Source organism: Tenebrio molitor, chromosome 8, assembly GCF_963966145.1.
Source record: "Tenebrio molitor chromosome 8, icTenMoli1.1, whole genome shotgun sequence".
Taxonomy (NCBI): domain Eukaryota; kingdom Metazoa; phylum Arthropoda; class Insecta; order Coleoptera; family Tenebrionidae; genus Tenebrio; species Tenebrio molitor.
The window spans coordinates 1,535,599-1,555,764 of record NC_091053.1 but is presented as its reverse complement, the minus strand read 5'-3'; the positions used below and the strand labels follow the sequence as shown (position 1 = coordinate 1,555,764).

The following is a 20,166-nucleotide window of genomic DNA, read 5'->3' as shown; positions in this document are numbered from 1 at the left end:
AAAATTAATTCACCACACAGAGACATGTACGTGCACGATATTGTAGTTTAACTGGCCTGAAAATTGAGGTTATGTTTTGACATTTGTTAACCTGTCGTTAGCAAAACATCAATTTTCCGGTCAGTATTTAATTAATTCTTTAGTATTACCCCTGTGCCGATGTAGAATAGATATTTATAAGTAATTTCGAATGTTTGTAACGTGTATTTTGTGTTGCCTATCACGGTTCGTGTTGTTGGTTTTTTGGTATACAGTGTGTCCAAAAAAAGTATTTCTTGTGTTTAAAAGTTACGTGGGCACGTAACAGCTGTGCGAGTAATGATGAAAATAATGTCGGCGAGTCATGGAAGGAGTCAGGTTGTAAATGGATTGTAGTGTTTTTTCTGGATTGGATCTGGTTCTGGTCAAGCCCACATGCGGGGGACTTCGCCACGTCGCCCCTTCGGAATTCGAGTGGCGCTTTTGGCGTGGGTCCAGCTCGTTATCCGGTCGAATTTTCCCAACGGAAATCGCTTTCTCTTAAACGCATCGCGTTAGTGAATCGAGGCTCCTCCTGGCAGGCGTCCAAGTTTACGCTAGTCCAAAAATAACCATCGGACGCACACGAATTCTTCCCCAACAGTTCAGTCACCGCCGCCATGAACAGACGTCGCTATTTCCGCGGCTCTTTGCGTAGCCACGAATCGTCCTCGACCAGCGATGTGGACCCCCGCGAGAAAATCAAAGACTGCTTGCGCAAGTTCGTCGCTTTCATGTGCACCCAGGTGGGCGTGGGGGCGCTGGTGGTGTGCTACACCCTGATCGGCGCCGTGGGCTTCAGCAGGATCGAGGCCGCCTTCAACGACACCACGATCGAGCGCGTCGACGAGATCCGGAGCAACTACACGAGCCAGCTGTGGCACGTGGCGCGCGACAACAACGTCTTCAACAAGACCGCCTTCTACCTGGACACCAACGAGAAGCTTCGCAGCTTCCAGAACGAGATGGTCATCATCATCAAGAAGGGTTACGACGGGCGGGACGCCAGGCAGATGTGGACGTTCCCCGCCGCGCTCATGTTCTCTTTGAGCATCATCACCATGATCGGGTACGGGAACTTGGTGCCGCGCACCAGCTGGGGGAAGTTCGCCACGGTGGTCTACGCCGTCATCGGGATCCCGCTCTACGTCTTGTACTTCCTCAACATGGGCGAGATCCTCGCCGGCTGCTTCAAGTGGGTGTACACTTGGCTGTACGAGTGCAGCACCAGGAAACGCGAAAAGCTGCACCGGAGGATCGTCGTGCCCACGACGGCGTGCCTCTGGGTGATCGGCGCCTACGTCCTCACCGGAGCCATCATGTTCGCAGAGTGGGAGAAGTGGACGTACCTCGACAGCGCCTACTTCTGCGTCACCAGTCTGTGCAAGCTGGGACTCGGGGACTTCGTCCCGGGGACCGCCTCCGAGAACGGCAACGAGTCCAAACTGGTCATCAACTTCATCTACATCCTCGTCGGTCTCGGACTGGTCGCGATGTGTTTCAACCTGATGCGCGAGGAAGTCCGAGTGAAAGTGGAGGAGTTCCGCGAGGACTTCCGCCAGTGCCTCGAAGACACGAGAGTGAAGATGTGGGAGTGTTGCAGACGCTACAAAAACCAAGACTGCTGACCTCGCTCGCTAACAAATTGACTCAGTTTGGTGTCGTGACCGGTTTATTTTTATTTCGAAACGTTGGAAATGTATTTTTTGGTTATTCTTGGCAATCATTCCAGATCGTAGTCGCGTCATGATCGACGAAGACAACCCCGCTCCGCTCAAACTCTTGTCCGTTTCCGGTTACGAAAACCGCTCCAACGACCTCCTCTACTGCGCCCCTCGACTCCAAAATGACAGACAAACCGTCGTCTACTTTGGGGGAGACATCCAGGTACCGCTCGCATGCCGAAAGCGTCACCTTTACTCTCGTCGTTTTAGGACTTCGACGAAAACATGAAGAGCCACCGGGACAACAAGAACTACACGAACTGGAGCCTGAACAGCACGGCCTTGATCCTTCGCGCCGCATTTCCGGACTCGCACGTCGTGGTGGTTCGCCCCTCGAGGTACCACCATCACCAATAATCATAATCCTAGTCCTGATCCTTGCCTTGCAGGATGGAGTACAAGACGTTCAGTTGCTTTGAGAATTTCGTCCCTAGCGGCAACTGCGGCGTTCCGGAGCACACCCCTATGCACCACTCTCTGGAGCATCTGGAACGATTGTTGGAGAGCGTCGCCGCTCAAGCGAAAACTCCCGCCAACGAGCGAGGCTTGACTCTGGTCGGGTTCAGCAAGGGTTGCGTCGTCCTCAACCAGTTCCTCTACGAGTTTCACGCTCTCGGTAGCAAGAACGGTATCATTTCGCGGATCAAGGACATGTACTGGTTGGATGGGGGGCACAGTGGGGGTAAGAACACGTGGGTGACGTCCAAGTCGCTCCTAGAAACTTTGGCGGGTTTTGGTAAGGGGACTTGTCGACTTGTCTAAGACGTTCATCATCGATCGTTTTTAGGGATCAACGTGCATGTACATGTTTCTCCATATCAGATACAGGATGATCGACGACCGTGGATCAGGAGGGAAGAGAAGATTTTTTATAACACGTTGTGCAATTTCAAAGCGCCAATTCAACGTCACGTGCACTGTCCAGATTTACCTCCGAGTATTTTCCAGCATTTCAGTATTTTGAACGAGTTCCACAAAAGAGACTCCATCTCAGATGGGCCTTGAACTGTCAAATTTATGTCATTGATATTGTAAAATAATAAAATAAAACACGCGTTTTATTGCACAACCAGGTTTTTACAGGAAATAAACGAGGAAATTTGCGTAATCACCCAAAAACTAATTTCTTTGTTAAAATTTTGGTTTTGTGCTGGTGGCCAGTTATAAATGTCTCGGTCTCGGATCAGGAAAAAAAAAACTATTTCAAGTGCTTTTTATTAGAGTTATATTACAGAACCTTGTTTTTCACGGTAATAAACAAGGAAATTTACTCAATCGTCGAGAAAATAATTAACCTATTTAAATTTTCGTTTTCTGCGGGTGGTAACCGTAAATATTGCCATTTTTGTCTACCCCGCGCGATCGTGTGCACCAGACAAGGATGGACAAATCGCAACATTGCCAATGTCGCAACAGCTGATAGTGACTGATACAAATTCCTGTAATATCATGAAAATTAAATTAAAGCGTTGTTACGATGTGGTTTTTAACGTATATTAGCTATTTGGCAATAATAGTACAACTAATTTTTATCACGATAGCAATAGGTGCGTGTTTGTGAAACTTCGAAACATAACCTAAAACCGTTCGAATTTTAGCCGCAGGCCTTTACTACCTCGCCGAACTAGTCGAAGAGTATTCCAGCATCGCGAAAAAATGCATTTGGTGGACAAACACGGTAAGTTTGGATTTCTCCCCAAAAACTGCCTCACCAACTAGTTCCAGGCTGTGACAGTGCTCTATCTTCTCTTGTGGTTGTTCGAGAATTTCCCGACTCACATGGTAGGATTCGGGATTCTAGCCCAAATATCCCACTTTTGCATACTCAGACATTTCCCGTGCGTCTCTCTCATCTCTCTTGAGTTTGTGGCAGCTGTCATTCTTCTAGTCCTGAATCATTACTTCGCGTTCCAGTATTTCGCGGCGGTTCATTACGTATTTTCGGAGGTACGTTCCGTCACACCGTTTATTTTTTAACCAACCAAGTGTTCCAGGTCGTGGCGTATTTCGTCCTGTGGCTGTGGCTAGTACCTTTTGCTTTGTTTGTGTCCTTGTCAGCAAATGACAGTGTTCTACCCACAATAACGGAACAAAGCGGTACCTATGATTTTATTTTTGTCAATTTTGAACGTCGCAATTTACTTTGTTTTTTAGATGCAGACGTCGTATCCAATTACTTCTCGAAAAAGAGAAAATATGGGCTGCTCACTTTTTTCAATTATGCAAAAGAGTCGCTGTTGCCAGTACGAACCAAAAAAATCTTCTGATTCCTACTCTATTTTTAATCAGTAGCGGCCACGAATTTGACCCTCCTGACCAACTGATTATTTATTATGTACGTTATTTGTTGTTAGGATTTTACAATACATCCTATTTTTATTATTTCCGGTTTAATTGCGCCGACACACGTGACGTAAAAAATGAAAATCTATCTTTAATTGTTAACAGTTAATACATAAGGTAAAGCCACAATAGAACTTTTTTTAAACATTTTAAATTAATTAAAACCTGTAAAACGATTTAATCTTGCACTGTAAGCCCTTTGTTGGCTTGGTGGGCCTGCAGAACCGCCACAGCCTCCTCCACTTTGGCCTTGAGCGAGTCCTGATTGTTCACCAAAGTCTTTAGTTCACTTATGTCGATTTCCAGGAGCATCCCCGTGATTTTTCCGGCGATCTCCGGGTAAGTTTTTTCGATCACTCTGTACATCCTCTCTCCCAGCATTCTCTTGTCGTCGGAGCTGCAGACGGTGTTGTTGGTGGAGTCGCCGCCGTTCCCCAGCGAGACGTTGATGGGTCGCACCATGGGCGTGTTGGCGGTGTACTTGCTGTTGGGTCGCGAGATGGGCACCTGCTGTCCCGTGATGGGCCTCGCGTGGACGTTGTTGCGCGCGTTGTTGATCTGGATGGAGGGTCGGGACGTCGACCTGTACGCCGTGGCCGGGAGGATGGGCAGGTTGTAGGTCCCGTTCAATCTGGGCAGGTTCTGGGTGGTCCAGCGCGGCGTGGGGCGGATCTGCGCCATGTGGTTGTAGAACCTGGGCCCCTGCGGGATGGTGGGGATGAGGAACTGGGGCGTGGTCAGGGGCGGCGACATGGTCTGGTGGCGGATGCGCTGCATGCATTGGGCGCTCAAGTACGCCCTGCGGTCCTCGTACCGCTGCGCCAGCGCCACGTAGATCGGCTTGTTGCCGATCATGCGACCGTCCATCTCGGAGATGGCCTTGGCGGCCTCCTCGGGGGTGGTGTAGCAGACGAAGCCGAAGCCCTTGCTCCGGCCCGCCTCCATCATCACTTTGGCCGAGGTGATGGACCCGAACGTGGAGAACTCTTTGCGCAGGCGCTCGTTGTCGAACGAGTCGTCCAGGTTCTTGATGTAGACGTTGGCGCCTTGGATGCGGTTGTACCGCTCCAGCTTCATCTGCTCGTAGCACTTCTTCAGTTCTTTGACGCGCTCGGACTTCTTCTGGGCGCGGCCCACGTACAGGTTGCACCCGTTCACCTCGAAGTTGTTCATCTCGACGACGGCTTTCTCGGCGGCTTGGGGGTCCTCGAAGGCGATGAACCCGAAGCCCTTGGAGGTGCCGTCGGGGTTCTTCATCACCACGCACGAGGTTATCTTGCCGTACTTCTTGAAGAGCTCGTGCAGCTGCTCCTGGTTCAGGTTGCGCCCGAAGTTCTTCACGTACACGTTGGTGTACTTCTTGGCCTTCTCGCCGATCTCGCGCTCGCGCTCCACCCGCGGGATGAACTTGCCCACGTAGACCTTCTTGCCGTTCAGCAGCATCCCGTTCACCTTCTCGATGGCCTTGTTGGCCGCCTCCACGTTCTCGAAGTGGACGAAGCCGTGGCCCTTTGAAAGACCGTCCTCGTCGGTGGCCACCTTGCAGCTCAAAATGTTCCCGAAGGCGGAGAAGGTGTCGTACATGGCCTTGTTATCGATGCTCTTGTCCAGGTTCTTGATGAACACGTTGCCGATGCCGGACTTGCGCAGCGAGGGGTCCCTTTGGCTCCACATGATTCGGATCGGCTTGCCCTTCAGCAGGTCGAAGTTCATCGTGTCCAGCACGCGCTCCGCCTCGATGGTCTGGCTAAAATTCACATAAGCGTAGCCGAGGGATTGCTTGGTTCTGGAGTCGCGGCACACCCTCAACGAGAGGATCTGGCCCGCGGGGGAGAATTTCTCGTACAGGAGGGCCTCGGTCACATCAGGGTGGAGGTCACCAACGTAGAGAGATGTCAGCGGAAATAAAATTCCTTGGCGGGAGGTCATTCTTCTTGTAATTTACTAGCTTTGTCACTGTTCAACTTAAAATATAACCCAGTACTTAATACTATTCGATTTTATTTTTTTGATTTTTGCAGAAATAAAATTGTTGTTTTTGCCGCCCTAGTAACGCGGGAAGACAATTTTTGTTTCATGGGTTGCTGATCACGCGCGCATGCGCGCACACTAAAATATGTCCTAACGTAACTACCTTTATTAGACTAAATTATTTACATCCAAATTAGTCTCCACGAATCGAATCCACATATTCAAAGGCCTCACGTGAAATCCTGTGATATTTCGCCATCACCGGTCTGTAATAGTAAGCCTGATAGTCGCGTCTTTCTGCGATTTTCTGCTTCACAGCATTCGCAACCATCCTAAAACAACCACAATTTAAAAAAGCGCAAATTGACGCCTCCAACACACCTCAGTTGTTTTTTCTCCTGTTCCATAAATATAAAAGACAAATATTTTTCATACTCTTGTTGTGGATTAGTCAATATGTATCTGGCAATAAATCGAGTGATGGGATGCTAAAACTTGTCATTCAAAATTACTCTGACCATATAATGGAAAGTTAGTACCCTGTAATACTCCCAATATTTTGGGGTATAATCCTCGGGTATCTCCGAAAGCGTGGCAGGACCCACAAAAACGTTAGCATATAAAGTGATCAGACCTAAAGGTATGACACCCAGCATTACATAGAATTGGAACATATCTTTGAATTTGTTCCATTGCCACCTGGAAGGCTGCATAGGAAACACCCGGTGTTCCGACATCGGTCTGTGCAGCCCTAAAGCAGAAAAACGTCAACAATGCAGTTATATAACAGCCCCCCTGGACATCACCTATGATGCGCTGACTCAACAACGGTTTCAACTTGCTGAAAATCATTATGGTACTGTGATAATGTAACTAATTGTATTATATCTTCACTACGCTGCGACTACTTTATTAATTATTTTTGTTATTAAAAATATTGGAATTGACAATTGACAAAAATGACATAACCGCAGTGCTACCAACTATTTGAACGTATTCTCGTTATATTTTTCTCAACCCTTTGAATTAAAGTAATTTATATTTTAACAATTACAGGAATGACCAACAAAGCTTTCGTAAATTTGAATTAATCGATTGATCATTCCCGAATTGAATATTTTACATTTTTCAGAGTGTCCACATTTAATGGTTTTTATTTTGAGTGTCTTTAGATTGGCGTGCGTGAGTGTTACTTTTGTTTTCGCCATTTTGTATCGGAAAGGTAAGCCCTTTACAAATCGCATTTCTTGCGGAAGATATCGTTATTCGTTAGAAAGGTTTCAAATTAAATACGGTACGTGTTGTATTCGAGTTTTCTCGATGAAGGTGTAAAATATATATTGGCAGATAACCATGTCGATGAGTGGTGATCACGACGAAGGTTACATCGTCAAGTTGCGGGGTTTGCCATGGTCGGCGACCAACGACGACATTCTAAAGTTTTTCAAGAATTGTAAAGTGTTAGATGGCAAACAAGGCGTTCACATGACTTCGTCACGAGAAGGTAGGCCCAGTGGCGAAGCTTTTGTAGAGTTTGAAAGTGAAGAAGATTTGAACTGTGCGTTGCACAAAGATAGGGAACACATCGGTAGCAGATACATAGAAGGTAAGCGAGCGGGGATTAAATGATGAATGGAAGTGACAGGTTTGTTCGTGTTTGTCAGTATTTAAAGTCAACAAGGCTGAGATGGATTGGGTGATAAAAAGGTCAGGTCCCACTTACGGGATCAACGACGACGGCTGCGTCCGACTGAGAGGATTACCGTTCGGGTGTTCAAAAGAAGAAATCGCGCAGTTTTTCACAGGTACCAGTCATCCACCTCAAGGTCATTAAACTATCAGAAAAAAAAATACTCTTGAGAGGGTCACTGGTGCATCATTTTTGCGACAAATCGAAACAGTGACGTTCTCGCGGGTATTGAGTAACCTCAGAGCAACAGGAAATAATTGCATCATTAAAAAAAAGTACACATTGTGATCAATAATTTTCTGTTGGGAAAGGGTGCAGATGTACACAAATTTAGATTTATTTTGAGATATTATAAAAAACTGTTGAGTTCAAGGGTTGATTGGGTTATTTGGGTAGGGTTGGAGATAGTGCCCAACGGAATTACTCTTCTGACAGACTACTCAGGGCGGAGTTCTGGGGAGGCTTACGTTCAATTTGTAAACAAAGAAGTGGCAGAGAAAGCTCTGCTGAAACATCGGGAAAAAATTGGACACAGGTGGGGTATGGGAGGGAAAGGGCTATCCTCCTTTTTTTCCACACGACTGATTGTCGTATCATTTAAAAAAAATCGTGGTTCTGTTGCATTTTCCCGAGTAGACAAAAAATGTTACGACGGCGTAAATGCAACAGAAGCACCATTCAAGGTAAGTTGCTGAAGAGATAAGTCAGAAATTTCTATTCTTTTATTTGTTGGAAAAATTTGAGCTTTGACAAATGGCACAAAAAAAATTGAAAATTTTTTTTAGTAGATCTCGGCGCCGTTCAGAACTCAAATTTTAACGCTGTAGATTTTGAAAAGTGGGGTAAGGTTTGGTCTTTTCTAATTTTTGGCCCAACATTTTGATTTGTTTACAAAAAAAGTTTTTTCCTCAATGTGACGTCACACAAAGACTAGGTTGTTCAGTTAAAAGTTTTGATGTAAATGGATGACCAAACAAACTAAAACGTGTCCTCTAAATAGTAGTTAGTAGAAATTTGATAAATATATTTTACTATTTGATATAAATAAATCAATATTTGTTTGAAAAAAAAAATCGGTAAATAAGACGTCCTGCTTGCTCACTCAGTTTGTACAAAAAACTTGTTAATAGCGTCAGCCTGCAGGAAGGTGCTTAAGATGTTCTTGCAATTCCTTTCGCGGCGTTGCAATGTTTCCATTTTAAGTGCCTTCTGCAGGAAATCACATTTAAAATTCTCTTTCACCGAAATGAATCGCTTTAAGTCAGTGACGAAATCGTCGCCCACCCCACTATCTGTTTATTTTGGTGTTTTCTCCCCAGATACATCGAAATCTTTCGTAGCAGCTTGTCCGAAGTGAACAGCGTGTTGGGCTACTCGAACCGGCGCGGCGGTTCCAACTCCGGAATGTACAACTCCCGGCCGAGCCCGTATGACAGAGGCGACAGGTTCGGCAACTCGAACCGGTTCCAGTCGAGAGGTTCGCGCAACTTCAAGGGGGCAAACTTCTCCAACAACTCCTCCGACTACAACAACTACGACAGATCGTCGTCCAACTGGATCGGGAACAACCACAACGGGAGCGAGTCGAGAGGAGGGGGGCGCAGCCCGTACGAGATCGACTCGTGGGGGGAGTCCAACCAGACGGGCGACAGGAACTCGGGGAACTTGCACTGCGTCCACATGAGGGGGCTCCCGTTCAAGGCCACGGCAGCGGATATTGCTGACGTGAGGGAACGCCCGTCTCTCGCAGTCCCCGTCTGATGTTTTGTTGCAGTTCTTCAAGCCGATCGTCCCGATCAACGTGCGCCTGCTGCAAGACCACACCGGGAGGGCCTCGGGCGAGGCCGACGTGGAGTTCGCCTCGCACGACGACGCTATGCGGGCCATGAGCAAGGATAAGGGACACATGCAGCACCGCTACATCGAGCTTTTCTTGAACTCGGCCGGCAGCGACAACGGCTCCTCGGGTTACGGGAATTCGGGCAGGAGGCGGATGTAATCATTATTCTAGACTTACGTTCACCATGCCATTAGTAATAATTTTTTTTCTACCGTACGTTAACAAAGACTTATTTATCTATCTAGGGATATATTTTTTTACTTAAATCGCATCAGGTTATTTTTGTATTGTGTTCAGTCAAGCGTACAATACGTCACCGATGCCAGAGTGATCGATTTTGTTGCAACAAAATTTCCGTTTCCACATAGGCTGTGTCTGCGAATTTTGGGTTCCGAGTTGGGTTTGCGGTGGCGCCACAGGCGATGGATCTGTCAATAGCAATCGAGGGACGTCCGCAAAAGACGTCCCGAATCTATGTACCATCCATTTTAAGTTTAAAGATGACGTTACTAATGTAATATATCTTAAAAGCAGTTTTATATAATGCTATAATTTTTAGTAATTAAATTTGAACACGATTCTACTTTTTTTTTCGAGTCCTGGGGCCCGGACACAAACAAAAAACTGATATTATGAATGTGTATATTGATTCTAAAAATATTCTTTCATAAATATACATGGTCCTACGGCTACTACAGAATTATTAGAGTTTTTGTCTGATAGTGAAGCAAGCAAGTTTTTTATTAAAAAACGACATTTTGTGTGAACGGATTGTTTCCATGCGTAATAAAACAGGCATGCCGGAAAGACTAGAAATCGACGAAAATCCAATCGCACCAATACAAAAACTCCCTACTTTTGGCTTAAACCAGGAACAAAAGAATAAATAGTGGTGGAAAAAAGAGTACGGGAAGCCTCGATAAAATGCAATCGGTATGAAAAAGTTAACAAACAATTATTAATTAACATTGAAAACAAATAACACGCTTGATACTTACATTTAAAACTATTTGCTTAGTCATGTTGGTGCCTACGTGGTTAAGTGCAATAAATAAGTTTACATTTCACAATTAAGTACAAACGGCGCCACAAAAACCTCTCAGACTCCGTCCCTTCTCGGGTCGTTTGTGGCGCCCTCTGCACGTCACTTGTGCCATTATTGCCTTCTGTCCGGAAAAAAATACAAGCAGAGTTTAAGAGATACATAGAGTGGTTAAGCACGAGCGTGCGCACGTTCATCGAGCCTCTTTGGCGGTCAACTTGTCGATTAGTTCCTGCAGCGGGGCCTGCTCTCGTCTCTCTATTAAACTAAATTCCTGCAAAAAGCCGGTTAAGTCGTGACGAATCGATGGGGGCGCGTCTGTCACCTGAACGAAGAATATAAAGTGTTTGAAGGAAGTGTTGAGGTGTGCTTCCTCGCCTAGTTGAACGACTTGACTAAAGTGCTGGTGGTAGATGTGCGCGTACACTCTAAACAACCTCTTTAATATCGTTTTGGCTATTGAGAGGAAGTTTTTGGGGAATGGGACACCTGAAACGGACACATGTACATCGGGTCGCGATCGGGGGGGGGCTATCATAGTTGCCTATTTTCGACGGGAAGAGAGTCTCGTCGTCTAGCTGGTCCTGCACCCAGGTCATGAGATAATCAATATATTTGGGCGCCGAACACTTGATGGGTTTCTTGACAGTGTGGCCGTCCGCCCAGTGGTACTCGTATTTTGGGCCGGCCGACATGATGGGGCAGCTCTCTTCAGTGCAAAACTCAGTGATGGTGCCGTAGAGCATGTTGATCTGGTTGAAGAAGTCCACAGCTGTAAAAAAAATGTGTACAAGTTGCGGGCGAAGCTTGGGGACGTACTGTTGACGGCGACCCACTCGTTGAGGTCCTCGCCCTCGGGCAGCATCACCGCCAGCCGCAAGTTGCCGGAGCCCAAAGTCGCGGCTGCATGCTTCATCAGTTCATATTGATGGGTACCTTCCGGTATGTTCTTCTTAGGCTTGAAGGTCTTGGAAGAGCGACTACCGCTGCAAAGCGACTTTGCGATTTACGGAATCGGGACGGTTCGGTACTTACAAAAGGAAACTCATCTCTGATGCGGGGTTTCACAACAGAAATAAAACGACCACGATTATCAAAAGAATCGTTGAGTTTAAGGCTTCAGTTGATATGGATCACAGAAATATCATATAAATAGGACACAATCACGGCGCATAAACCCATAATCCACAGACCATAAAGAAATTATTCACAAGGAAAGTTCTTATCGGTTCCATACCATTTTCGATGACCTCTAAAAACCATCAACTGTCAAAAAAATCCACCAATAGGGCGGCGGCGCCAATTTCAAACTGACCCCACCTGAGTGTTTCCCCTCGCAAAGGCGCGCCCCAAAAACGCGCAAATTTCGCATCGCCGCCGTCGGGCCCCACCGATACACGCGTTTATCCCAAAAAACTTGTAATTTTTTCGATTTTGTGCCACCAGCGATCTGGGTATTTTACGTTCACGGCGCCGTTACGTTGGCACCCCGCCTAACCTTACTTTTTTTAGCATATTTTAAAAAGGTGCCGTGTTTTATGTTTTAACTTAAAAAACTGCACGTACGTAACTAAAAGTCGTCGAATTTTGTGTGCGTTCAACGATTTCATCGTGTTTCAGGGCGATGGTTTTCGTGTAAAACATTGTTCCAGCATTCTACCTCCTGAAAATGGCATCGGCTTCTGATTTGCAATGTTTCACTGATTTCCAACTGTGCCCGGAAAATTACGAGTTGAATATTATTTTAAAAAAGATCGATCAGCGGAACAGCGATGCCAAAAACAAAATGTTCATCGATCAGATTGTAAGTGGCAAATGTGAGAGTCTACTTGGGTTTTAAATTTTTAAAGCTGAACTGCTTCAGAACGCTATTATTACTCATTTATGTAACTCTATCTAAGTAACTTAATTAAAAAATGGTGTGTTTTTTCAGTTTGTTGTTGAAAAAAGGAACTGTAAGGTTCTCAAAAAATATCCTCTTATTTATAAGCTTGACAGCTTTAATTAAACTCTTTCCTGCTTAAGCAAATAAATTAACACAAATTGGGTCATGGCTTCAATCAGTGAGGTTAAGCCTTTTTGTTGAAGAGGCTTGCTTAAGCTAAGAGCTATTTTAATTTGCAAAATCACCACAATATTTTTTGTGTATCAGTTGTTTTTACTTAAGTGTGTGTTTGACTTTGTAATGAAAGGAATATAATAGAAACAAAAAATTTAACAAGCACAAAGAAAATGTGAAGTTATTATACAACATTTAAATTTTATTCTTACCACAATTTTTGCCAATTGAAAAATTTCAAATGGCTGCAGTGAATAATAGTTATTTATGCAACAAGTGCAAAAAGTGAATGATTATTGCACGCGACGTGAAAATTGTTCCAAGAGCCGCAGGCGAGTGGGAAAACACGTCAAGTGCAATAACACTTTACAACATTTTTTCTACGATTGAACAAAAAAACGAGAAAAAACAACGATAAACAACAGTTCAGTCCTGTGCGTCGTGTGAAAAATTCAAAAAACACTCACTTTTTGCACGATCGTAGACAGACTGTTGACAGATGCGTGCAATAAAGACTTTATTGCACTAGTGCAATTAAGACTTTATTGCACTATGCAATTAAGAGACACTTTTTCCACAATGCAATGAACACTCACTTTTTGCACGATCGTAGAAAAAAGAATAAAATATTTCCTGATTTATTCTGATGATAAAAGCCCCAACGTAGTTTTGTAACAATTGCAGCTGGGTGGTTACTCAGAATCGCACAAAAGTCCTGAAGAAAACTACGCCAGAAACGTCCTAATTGAAGCTTTTGCCATATTACTTTCAAAGAAAAACCTCAGAAAATACATGTATGAGAAACTCAACACCATGAAGATTGAAGAAAAGACGCTGTTCGAGTACATCATCGACGACGTGACTCGCGAAATAGAAGAAAACATCAACAAAGCAAAAATCTTCAATTTCACTCAATGCAACCAAATCTGCGTTTTCCTCGGTTCTTACATTCAGAACTTTGAAGACGATTCAAAAAGAGAATTCGTATTTGAAAAGACATTTCAGTTTTATTTGTGCGTTTTAGAAGTGTACACTAGTCAGTTAGAGTAAGATCTCGTTCTTTGTTTGTCTCGTCGTTTAGTATTTTTTTCCAGTAATAGTTCGTTCTTCAAGGACGGCGTCGTAGGTAAAAGTATATTGCAGTTTGGCAGTTGTCAGTCGGTGCTGCTAACGATTTTGAATCAATTCTCCAAAACCATACCGCTGAAAATCAAAGACAATCTGAAAGAACGCTCGACCGAAATCGTGATAATGATGCACAAAATAATGGAGTTTCACAACGAGTTGAAGCTGGAACTGTTGAACAAGTCTGCGTTGATATTTGCGCGATTTTTGATGCTGCTACCTGACGAAGAAAAAATATTTTTGGTGAGTTGAGCCTGGGTGCGCATCCAGTGGCGTACGAGGTACGCCACTGGCAGACTGACTCCCTCGTCCAAGGCTCTTGCGCCTTATCACGTCAAGCTCATCTCCGCAAGCTTCCCATCCAGTCAATTAATTTTTTTTATTTAAGAAATGGAAAACCACGCCGATATTGGAGTTCATCGACGACGTCCCCAACAAGTACTGTTTGAAACTGAAGAGCAAAACTTTGCACAACTTGTTCTACACCGATCGTATGAAAGTCGTGCTGATCCTGGCCATGTACCACACGATGCACCGCAGGAGCACCCTCGAAGTGCAAGTCAGAGGGACGTCTCTCATGGAGTACCTCTACTTCGCGATGATCCGCCTCGCAAAAAAGTAATCTCCGCGCAAAAGTAAAACACGTAGACGTTGAGTTTTTTAGGATGACCACAACTCCCGAACTGATCGCCAAGATGAGCAAAGCGCTGTCCGACATGGCCCACCAGGTCCCCAGGTTCCAGAACTACTCCGACATCTTCGAGCTGTCTTTGCGGTTCGTGTGGGGCCACCTGGACCACTACGTCGACGTTGTCAGCCTGATGACGAGGACGTTGCTCGCAACTCTCCTCGTGCAGGCGGCCAATCGCTACGAGAAAGGTGAAGAACAAAGCGAAACGTGACGTGACGTAAAGTAACGTTTACGTGACATGACGTCATTACTCCGCCACTCCCACTCCGTAATCATAAATGACACGCCCCATTTTTGATGACGTATTACGAAAGAGGACATCTTTTTTAACAAAATCAAAAAAAAGTTATTGTATCATTTAATTTCTCACCGCTCGCTCCGATCTTCAATCTTTTTTTTCTCTCTTTTATTTTCTCGTTGCTTTTGGCTCTCATCCTTTGATTTTTTGTTCTCTTCTTTGATCTCTCGATTTTCACGTTGAAGCATTCCAACATCTTCCGTTTTCGCAGGCGAAGTGCACTACGTCGACACTTTCTTCCGCGACTTGAACCGCCTGTCCACGTTCAGCAAGGTGCGAGTGATCGCCTTGATCGTCGCCTGTCAGACCATCCCCGGGGAGTACATCATGCGCTACTGCACCAACATCAGTCACGAGTTGCTCACGCAAGCGGCGAAAGGGGCTCACCACGAACTGGTAAAACGACCCGAAAGTCGCGAGTTTTGACGCCACACTCAAATTTGTACGCAGGCAGCCGTCGCCTACAGAAATCTCTTGCAAAATCACCTCCGCCAAGCCACCGAAGAGGATTTCACGAAGCACTGGTTGCGTGGAATTTTGACGATGCTCAAACAGGGGGGCACCAAGCATCCCGGGTGCTTCGTCAACATGGTCACCGAGTGCATCCGGCAGAAACCGTCTCTCTTTCGAAAACTGTTCCTCGCGGCGACGGTCAGCGGCACAGGAATCGAGTGCACCATCATTCTGAAGTGCATCCACTACGCCAGGATGAACGGTATTGAGTTTCCGTTGGAGCCCGACACCAACCCCAACGACTACTGGCGGAACTTCATCATCAAGCAGAAACTGGAACTGTTCATGTTTCACCAAGACGACGACGTAAGCTCTTGGTTTGATTTTGAATTTTTGACGTAAAAGATTTGTGACAGGTAGAGGGCGCGCGCGTCGTAATTTTCGAATTTGATTCTATGGTTCAAAATGATGAAGAGTTTGTCGTTTTAGGTGCGAATCGGCGCTTTGCAAGTGATCGCGGACTGCCAGAAGACCACCGAAGAGTTCACCGAATGGGAATTGCACTACTTGATACGCTACTTCCAGTACAACGTGTCGACTTCTTCGTCTCGCTTCAAGAGCCAGCTGGTGAGCTACTACAAGAAGATCGTCACCAGGTACCACAGCAGTTTCGCAAACGTGATCAAGAGAATCTCCAATTTGCAGAACGAAGTGGACCCCACCGACCCGGTCGGAATGGCCGAGTTGGCCAAAGAGAAAAACTACCTGCAAGAGTTCAAATGTTTCATGGTGCACTTCGTCCAGCTCCTGATCCTGTTCCTGAACTCGGACGCGAATTTCTATCGGAGGGCGGCGTGCCTGGAAATGTTGACCTTCACGCAAGGTCTCTCCAGGGAAGACGAGTGGGAAGGGTACGGGTAATGACAAGTGCAGTCCAGTCACGATTTTGCGCGGGACTCGGTAGCAACGTGAATGTTGTTGGTTGCAGGTTGTTCGTGGAGGACGAGGTGAACAAGCTGAAGACGCTGCTGCACGACGGCTACGAGTGCAACAAGGCGATGGCGGCGGCGTTGCTGAGCGTGCTGCCACCGGAACAAATAGGTTTCGACACGGAGCAGAAGACGCGGAAGTACTTCGACGAGTGCGTGGAGCTGGCGACGGACATACGACCGAGCCAGAGCGAGTCGGCTTGCTACATGTTCCAAGTGCTCCTGCAGGCGAGGTTCCCGTTCAGGACCCACAGCAAAGGCGTCAAAGCGATGACCAACAAGAACCAGTGCTTGATGTTGATCGCCCTCACGGAGAAACTCGAACAGATGTTCGAAGCGTGCAACGAGGACGTGACGGAGGCGGCGAAGTCGACTCCGTTCTACGGACTCCTGCTGAGCTGCAGGAACCTGCTGCGAAACAGGGACATCCGGTAGATTTTCTCTCTCGTGCGTTGGTCCCCAGGTTCATGCGATGCTTTCAGAGAGGACAACGACGTGTACAGTTACATCTTTCGCAAGTTGGCAGAACTGTGTTTGAACATGAAGTCGCACATAATGCCGGTGGTGTGCAACTCGTCACCGGAGGGTTACATTCCGGAGAGCAGCGACGACTGCGACGACAGTTTCGTCGAATCGGACCAGTCGTCCAAAGCTCAAAGGATTCTGGTGTACTCCTGGAGGACCATGAGGGAGATCATGCTGTTGTTGTCGGAGATTGCGAATCAAACCGTCACTCTGGAGAACGTCCTCGAGATGCTCCCCGAAGAGTGTCTCTTGAGGATCGGCGATTTTTTCATGGACGTCTTCATCGAGACCAAACACAGGGGAGTGTTCGAACAAGCGAACAACGCGTTCACTAGCATCTGCAGGTGTTTCTTCCAGTGAGTAGCCCCCGATTGTCGATTTCCTCGTTACTGTCGTGTTTGCAGCTCGAAGAACGAAAATCTGAACAGCTTGCCCGTCAAGTGGATCGAGCAGGCGCTCGACCTCTGCACCGGCAAGGTGACCGACGAGAGACTGTGCGCCACTCGACGGAGCGCCGGCTTGCCCTTCCTCATCCTGGTAACGCGCCGAATCTCGCTCGGTTCCGTCAGTGTGACGCTTTTTCCGCAGAGCATCCTCCCGATCCTGAGCGACAAGGACCACGAGCTGCTGAAAGAGTGCGTGAACCCGATGTTCGCGGCCGCCGAGGGCGACAACGACGAGTTCCGCATGCACTGCCTCAACGTGCTGCGCTTCGTCTTCAGGAACGGCAAGCTGAGCGAGGCGATGGTGCCCCACGTCGACAGGGCCGCCATCACGGCCTTGCGCGGCTTCAACAGCCGCGCGTGGGGCGTGCGCAACTCGGCGACGCTCCTCCTGGCCGCGCTCGTCACGCGCATCTTCGGCGCCCCCTCGAAAGTCGACGACGAAGAGAACGACAACACGAACAAGATCACGCTGGCGGTCTTCCACTTGCGCTACAGGAACCTGTTCAACTTTCTCTTCGAGAAGCTGGAAGAGGAGTGCGACAGGGTCGACAGTCTCATCTTGCATCCGGTGCTGCTGATACTGTCCAAGTTGTTCCCGTCGAACAACGAGGAGGTCAACGAGAAGGTTCGTCCTCGCGCTGGTCAAACACGGTGTTGACGGTTTCTTTCAAGGTCAGCAAGTATATACCGTGCATCGATCGGTGCATCACGAATTCGTCGTATCGGACGAGGGATTTGGCGGCGAGGGCGTCGGTCTCGCTCATGTCGGAGTCGAGGCTGTTGGCGCAGCTTAACGAAAACTTTAACAGGATTGCCAACGCGAACATCACGGATACGGAGTGTCAAGGGTTGTTGTTGCAAGTGCGACACATTTTTCAGACGATGATCTACGATCAGGTGCCCATCACTCACTATCTGATGCAGAGCAAGTTTCTCCTGGCTCAAGTTGGCCAACGTTTCAGTCACTTCACCGTCACTCTCTACATGGACATCGTCTACATGCTCCTCACCAAGTGAGTAAGGGCTGCTTCATGATGGATGTTGACTTAAGTGCACTTTTATAAGCTAAAAATTGAGATAAACGGACCTAACAGAACAAACAATAAGTCAAAAATATTGTTAGTAATTTTTTATTGCCAACTTAGTTTTTCAGTTGGGGACTTTTTTTACTACCAACTTAATTCGCACTTCACCTGACTTGTGATGGTTATTCCAATAATAAGCTGATCGTTTCTCGATGCAGATATCGGGGCTACAAGAACCTAGACATGTTGAAAGAAATGGTACTGCTGCTGTCTACGGAAACAATCGGGGAAGAAATAACGACGAGCAGGGCGGGTTACGCGTGGAGCCGCTTCCAACTGTTGGCGATCATCCTGATGACGAAATTTCAACACGTCGGGAGCACCTACAAGATCTTGACCAGGATTATCGTGAACGCTTTGAGCTCGTCGGACCTCGAGATCAAAACGAAATGTCTGCACTTCTTGATTTACCTGAACCAAGAGTACAGCGAGGAGCAGTACAAAGAGCACCCGTTGTTCACTTCCGGGGACATCAAAGTCTGCCCCTTGACCAAGTCTCTAGTCCATTCGTTCGACTCGAAGGCCAAGAAGGAACTCTTGACCTTCACCCACCCGTATCTCATATCGTTCTTCTACGGCGAGCTGCGGACCCAGCTGAAGGAGCACGGCCACTACTTCGTGTTGATCTTCCTGCTGTTGAGATTCTACCCGTGCTTCTTCAGCAGCCTCCGCACGGACCGCAAACAGAACATCCTGGACTGGTTCACGACGATGGCCAAAGTCTACGACGAAGAGATCATCTCGGGTGTCATCGCTTGTCTGCGGACGTTCATATCGACCCTCACTTTCGACGAGAAGAAGGAACTGCTCTACTCGGACATGATAAGGTTGCTGATGGAGTCGGCGGCGCCCGCCGCAGCCGACTTCAGGAGACTCACGGTGGCACAGTTCCTCATAAGCACGCAAGATCTGTTCAAAGACAAAATCTTCACTGAGTACGACAGGTACAACGTCTTGAACCTGGTGATGGTGCTGCTCGAAGACGAAGAAGCTTTGGTCAGGAACACGATCTGCGACTTCCCGTCTAAAGCCAACAAAGTGGTCACGACTCCGTAAGTGCTGCATTTGGTCATAGCGATTTATAATCGGAGGGCCAGCAACGCCTTACTTTACGTCAGTTCATCATAACCGCTGAGTGGAGAGTCTGGCTAGCTCCTATTATGCAACATTGATGAAATGACGTAGGATAAGATGTTGCCGGCTCTCGAGTGGTTACTATTGGTGCAATTTAAATTCGTCAGGATCGTGTGGAAGGTCATCCCTAGCAGAGCCCGCATCACTCTCCTGCTCTCGTGCAGCACCGAGTTCAGAGAAGACATCGCCATCTGTTGTCTGTCGTCGTGGGCGCTCAGACACCTGCCGGAGGTGTCTTCGGGGGTGTCGGAAGTGTACGAAAGAGGCGAACTGAACAGCGTCGCCGAGAACATCCCCATAGCCAACGTCGCAGCGACCGTCCTCCACGCGATACTGTGGAAATTCGAAGACATGCTCAACTACGAGGACAATTCAATTTTCGTCGAAGAGAAAACGCTGCTGGTGACGACGCTCGTGCTCAACGCGCTCATCAAAGTGCCGTCGCCGATGATGAACAAAGAAACGAAACGTACTGTGATTTGTGTTTTTAAGTGTATATCGAAGTTTATCGAGGATTGCGGGATCGGGAAGGACTTCCACAGGAACTTTAAGAACTTCTTCAACACTCAAATTTTGAACTTCCTACGTGCCAGTCTTGCGACGGACTATTTGTCGGTGAAGGCGTTCCTGACCTATCTGTACAACCCCATTTTGAACACCCACTTTAGGTTTCCCCCCTCCCTGTCGTAATTTTTAATAAAGTATATTTTTGCAAAAGCGTGGTGAATGATAC

General features: G+C 47.0%; 7 protein-coding genes and 1 pseudogene across 13 annotated transcripts; 5 read left to right on the top strand and 3 right to left on the bottom strand.

Moving 5' to 3' along the window:
* The first annotated feature begins 136 nt into the window (after positions 1-136).
* Positions 137-1,891, top strand: LOC138137197 (potassium channel subfamily K member 15). Of its 2 annotated transcripts, none has more exons than XM_069056513.1 (2): positions 137-1,688; positions 1,751-1,891. In XM_069056513.1, exon 1 carries the CDS (start codon positions 639-641, stop codon positions 1,644-1,646), a length of 1,008 nt encoding a protein of 335 aa, XP_068912614.1. In that variant the 5' UTR covers positions 137-638; the 3' UTR covers positions 1,647-1,688; positions 1,751-1,891. The 2 variants fall into 2 exon arrangements, with proteins under 2 accessions (XP_068912614.1, XP_068912615.1); XM_069056514.1 differs by having other exon boundaries at positions 137-1,671; positions 1,751-1,882.
* Positions 1,765-2,811, top strand: LOC138137201 (mitochondrial protein C2orf69 homolog). The gene is given in 3 exon segments (XM_069056517.1): positions 1,765-1,905; positions 1,953-2,478; positions 2,530-2,811. Coding segments are annotated over 3 exon segments (885 nt in total). The 3' UTR covers positions 2,748-2,811.
* Positions 2,812-3,119: 308 nt separating this feature from the next.
* LOC138137203 (protein TEX261) lies at positions 3,120-4,124 on the top strand. Of its 2 annotated transcripts, XM_069056521.1 has the most exons (5): positions 3,123-3,289; positions 3,341-3,420; positions 3,468-3,689; positions 3,737-3,839; positions 3,897-4,124. In XM_069056521.1, the coding sequence occupies exons 1-5, from the start codon at positions 3,220-3,222 to the stop codon at positions 4,007-4,009; spliced, it is 588 nt and encodes a 195-aa protein (XP_068912622.1). In that variant the 5' UTR covers positions 3,123-3,219; the 3' UTR covers positions 4,010-4,124. The 2 variants fall into 2 exon arrangements, with proteins under 2 accessions (XP_068912620.1, XP_068912622.1); XM_069056519.1 differs by having other exon boundaries at positions 3,120-3,289; positions 3,737-4,124.
* A 32-nt stretch (positions 4,125-4,156) lies between these two features.
* Positions 4,157-6,166, bottom strand: LOC138137187 (polyadenylate-binding protein 1 pseudogene; annotated as a pseudogene).
* Positions 6,167-6,207: 41 nt separating this feature from the next.
* Positions 6,208-7,046, bottom strand: ND-SGDH (NADH dehydrogenase (ubiquinone) SGDH subunit). Its single transcript, XM_069056524.1, has 4 exons — positions 6,863-7,046; positions 6,596-6,807; positions 6,438-6,544; positions 6,208-6,388 (listed from the first exon to the last, which is right to left on the bottom strand). Exons 1-4 carry the CDS (start codon positions 6,906-6,908, stop codon positions 6,250-6,252), a joined length of 504 nt encoding a protein of 167 aa, XP_068912625.1. The 5' UTR covers positions 6,909-7,046; the 3' UTR covers positions 6,208-6,249.
* Positions 7,047-7,195: 149 nt separating this feature from the next.
* glo (glorund) lies at positions 7,196-10,164 on the top strand. The gene is made up of 6 exons (XM_069056503.1): positions 7,196-7,350; positions 7,404-7,662; positions 7,721-7,861; positions 8,143-8,281; positions 9,066-9,471; positions 9,521-10,164. Exons 2-6 carry the CDS (start codon positions 7,410-7,412, stop codon positions 9,743-9,745), a joined length of 1,164 nt encoding a protein of 387 aa, XP_068912604.1. The 5' UTR covers positions 7,196-7,350; positions 7,404-7,409; the 3' UTR covers positions 9,746-10,164.
* A 47-nt stretch (positions 10,165-10,211) lies between these two features.
* On the bottom strand, positions 10,212-11,880 carry mats (MOB kinase activator-like 1). Its single transcript, XM_069056518.1, has 5 exons — positions 11,664-11,880; positions 11,448-11,614; positions 11,173-11,400; positions 10,954-11,117; positions 10,212-10,902 (listed from the first exon to the last, which is right to left on the bottom strand). Exons 1-5 carry the CDS (start codon positions 11,675-11,677, stop codon positions 10,822-10,824), a joined length of 654 nt encoding a protein of 217 aa, XP_068912619.1. The 5' UTR covers positions 11,678-11,880; the 3' UTR covers positions 10,212-10,821.
* A 76-nt stretch (positions 11,881-11,956) lies between these two features.
* Positions 11,957-20,150, top strand: THADA (Thyroid adenoma-associated protein homolog). Of its 5 annotated transcripts, none has more exons than XM_069056479.1 (16): positions 11,957-12,190; positions 12,249-12,432; positions 13,372-13,733; positions 13,782-14,055; positions 14,201-14,430; positions 14,477-14,691; positions 15,013-15,197; positions 15,252-15,620; positions 15,744-15,881; positions 15,960-16,171; positions 16,243-16,674; positions 16,726-17,124; positions 17,173-17,839; positions 17,887-18,227; positions 18,458-19,351; positions 19,541-20,150. In XM_069056479.1, exons 2-16 carry the CDS (start codon positions 12,298-12,300, stop codon positions 20,121-20,123), a joined length of 5,436 nt encoding a protein of 1,811 aa, XP_068912580.1. In that variant the 5' UTR covers positions 11,957-12,190; positions 12,249-12,297; the 3' UTR covers positions 20,124-20,150. The 5 variants fall into 5 exon arrangements, with proteins under 5 accessions (XP_068912580.1, XP_068912577.1, XP_068912579.1 ...); XM_069056478.1 differs by having other exon boundaries at positions 11,958-12,190; positions 15,744-16,171; positions 17,173-17,305; positions 17,357-17,839; XM_069056480.1 differs by having other exon boundaries at positions 11,959-12,190; positions 15,744-16,165; positions 17,173-17,305; positions 17,357-17,839.
* Positions 20,151-20,166: the final 16 nt, after the last annotated feature.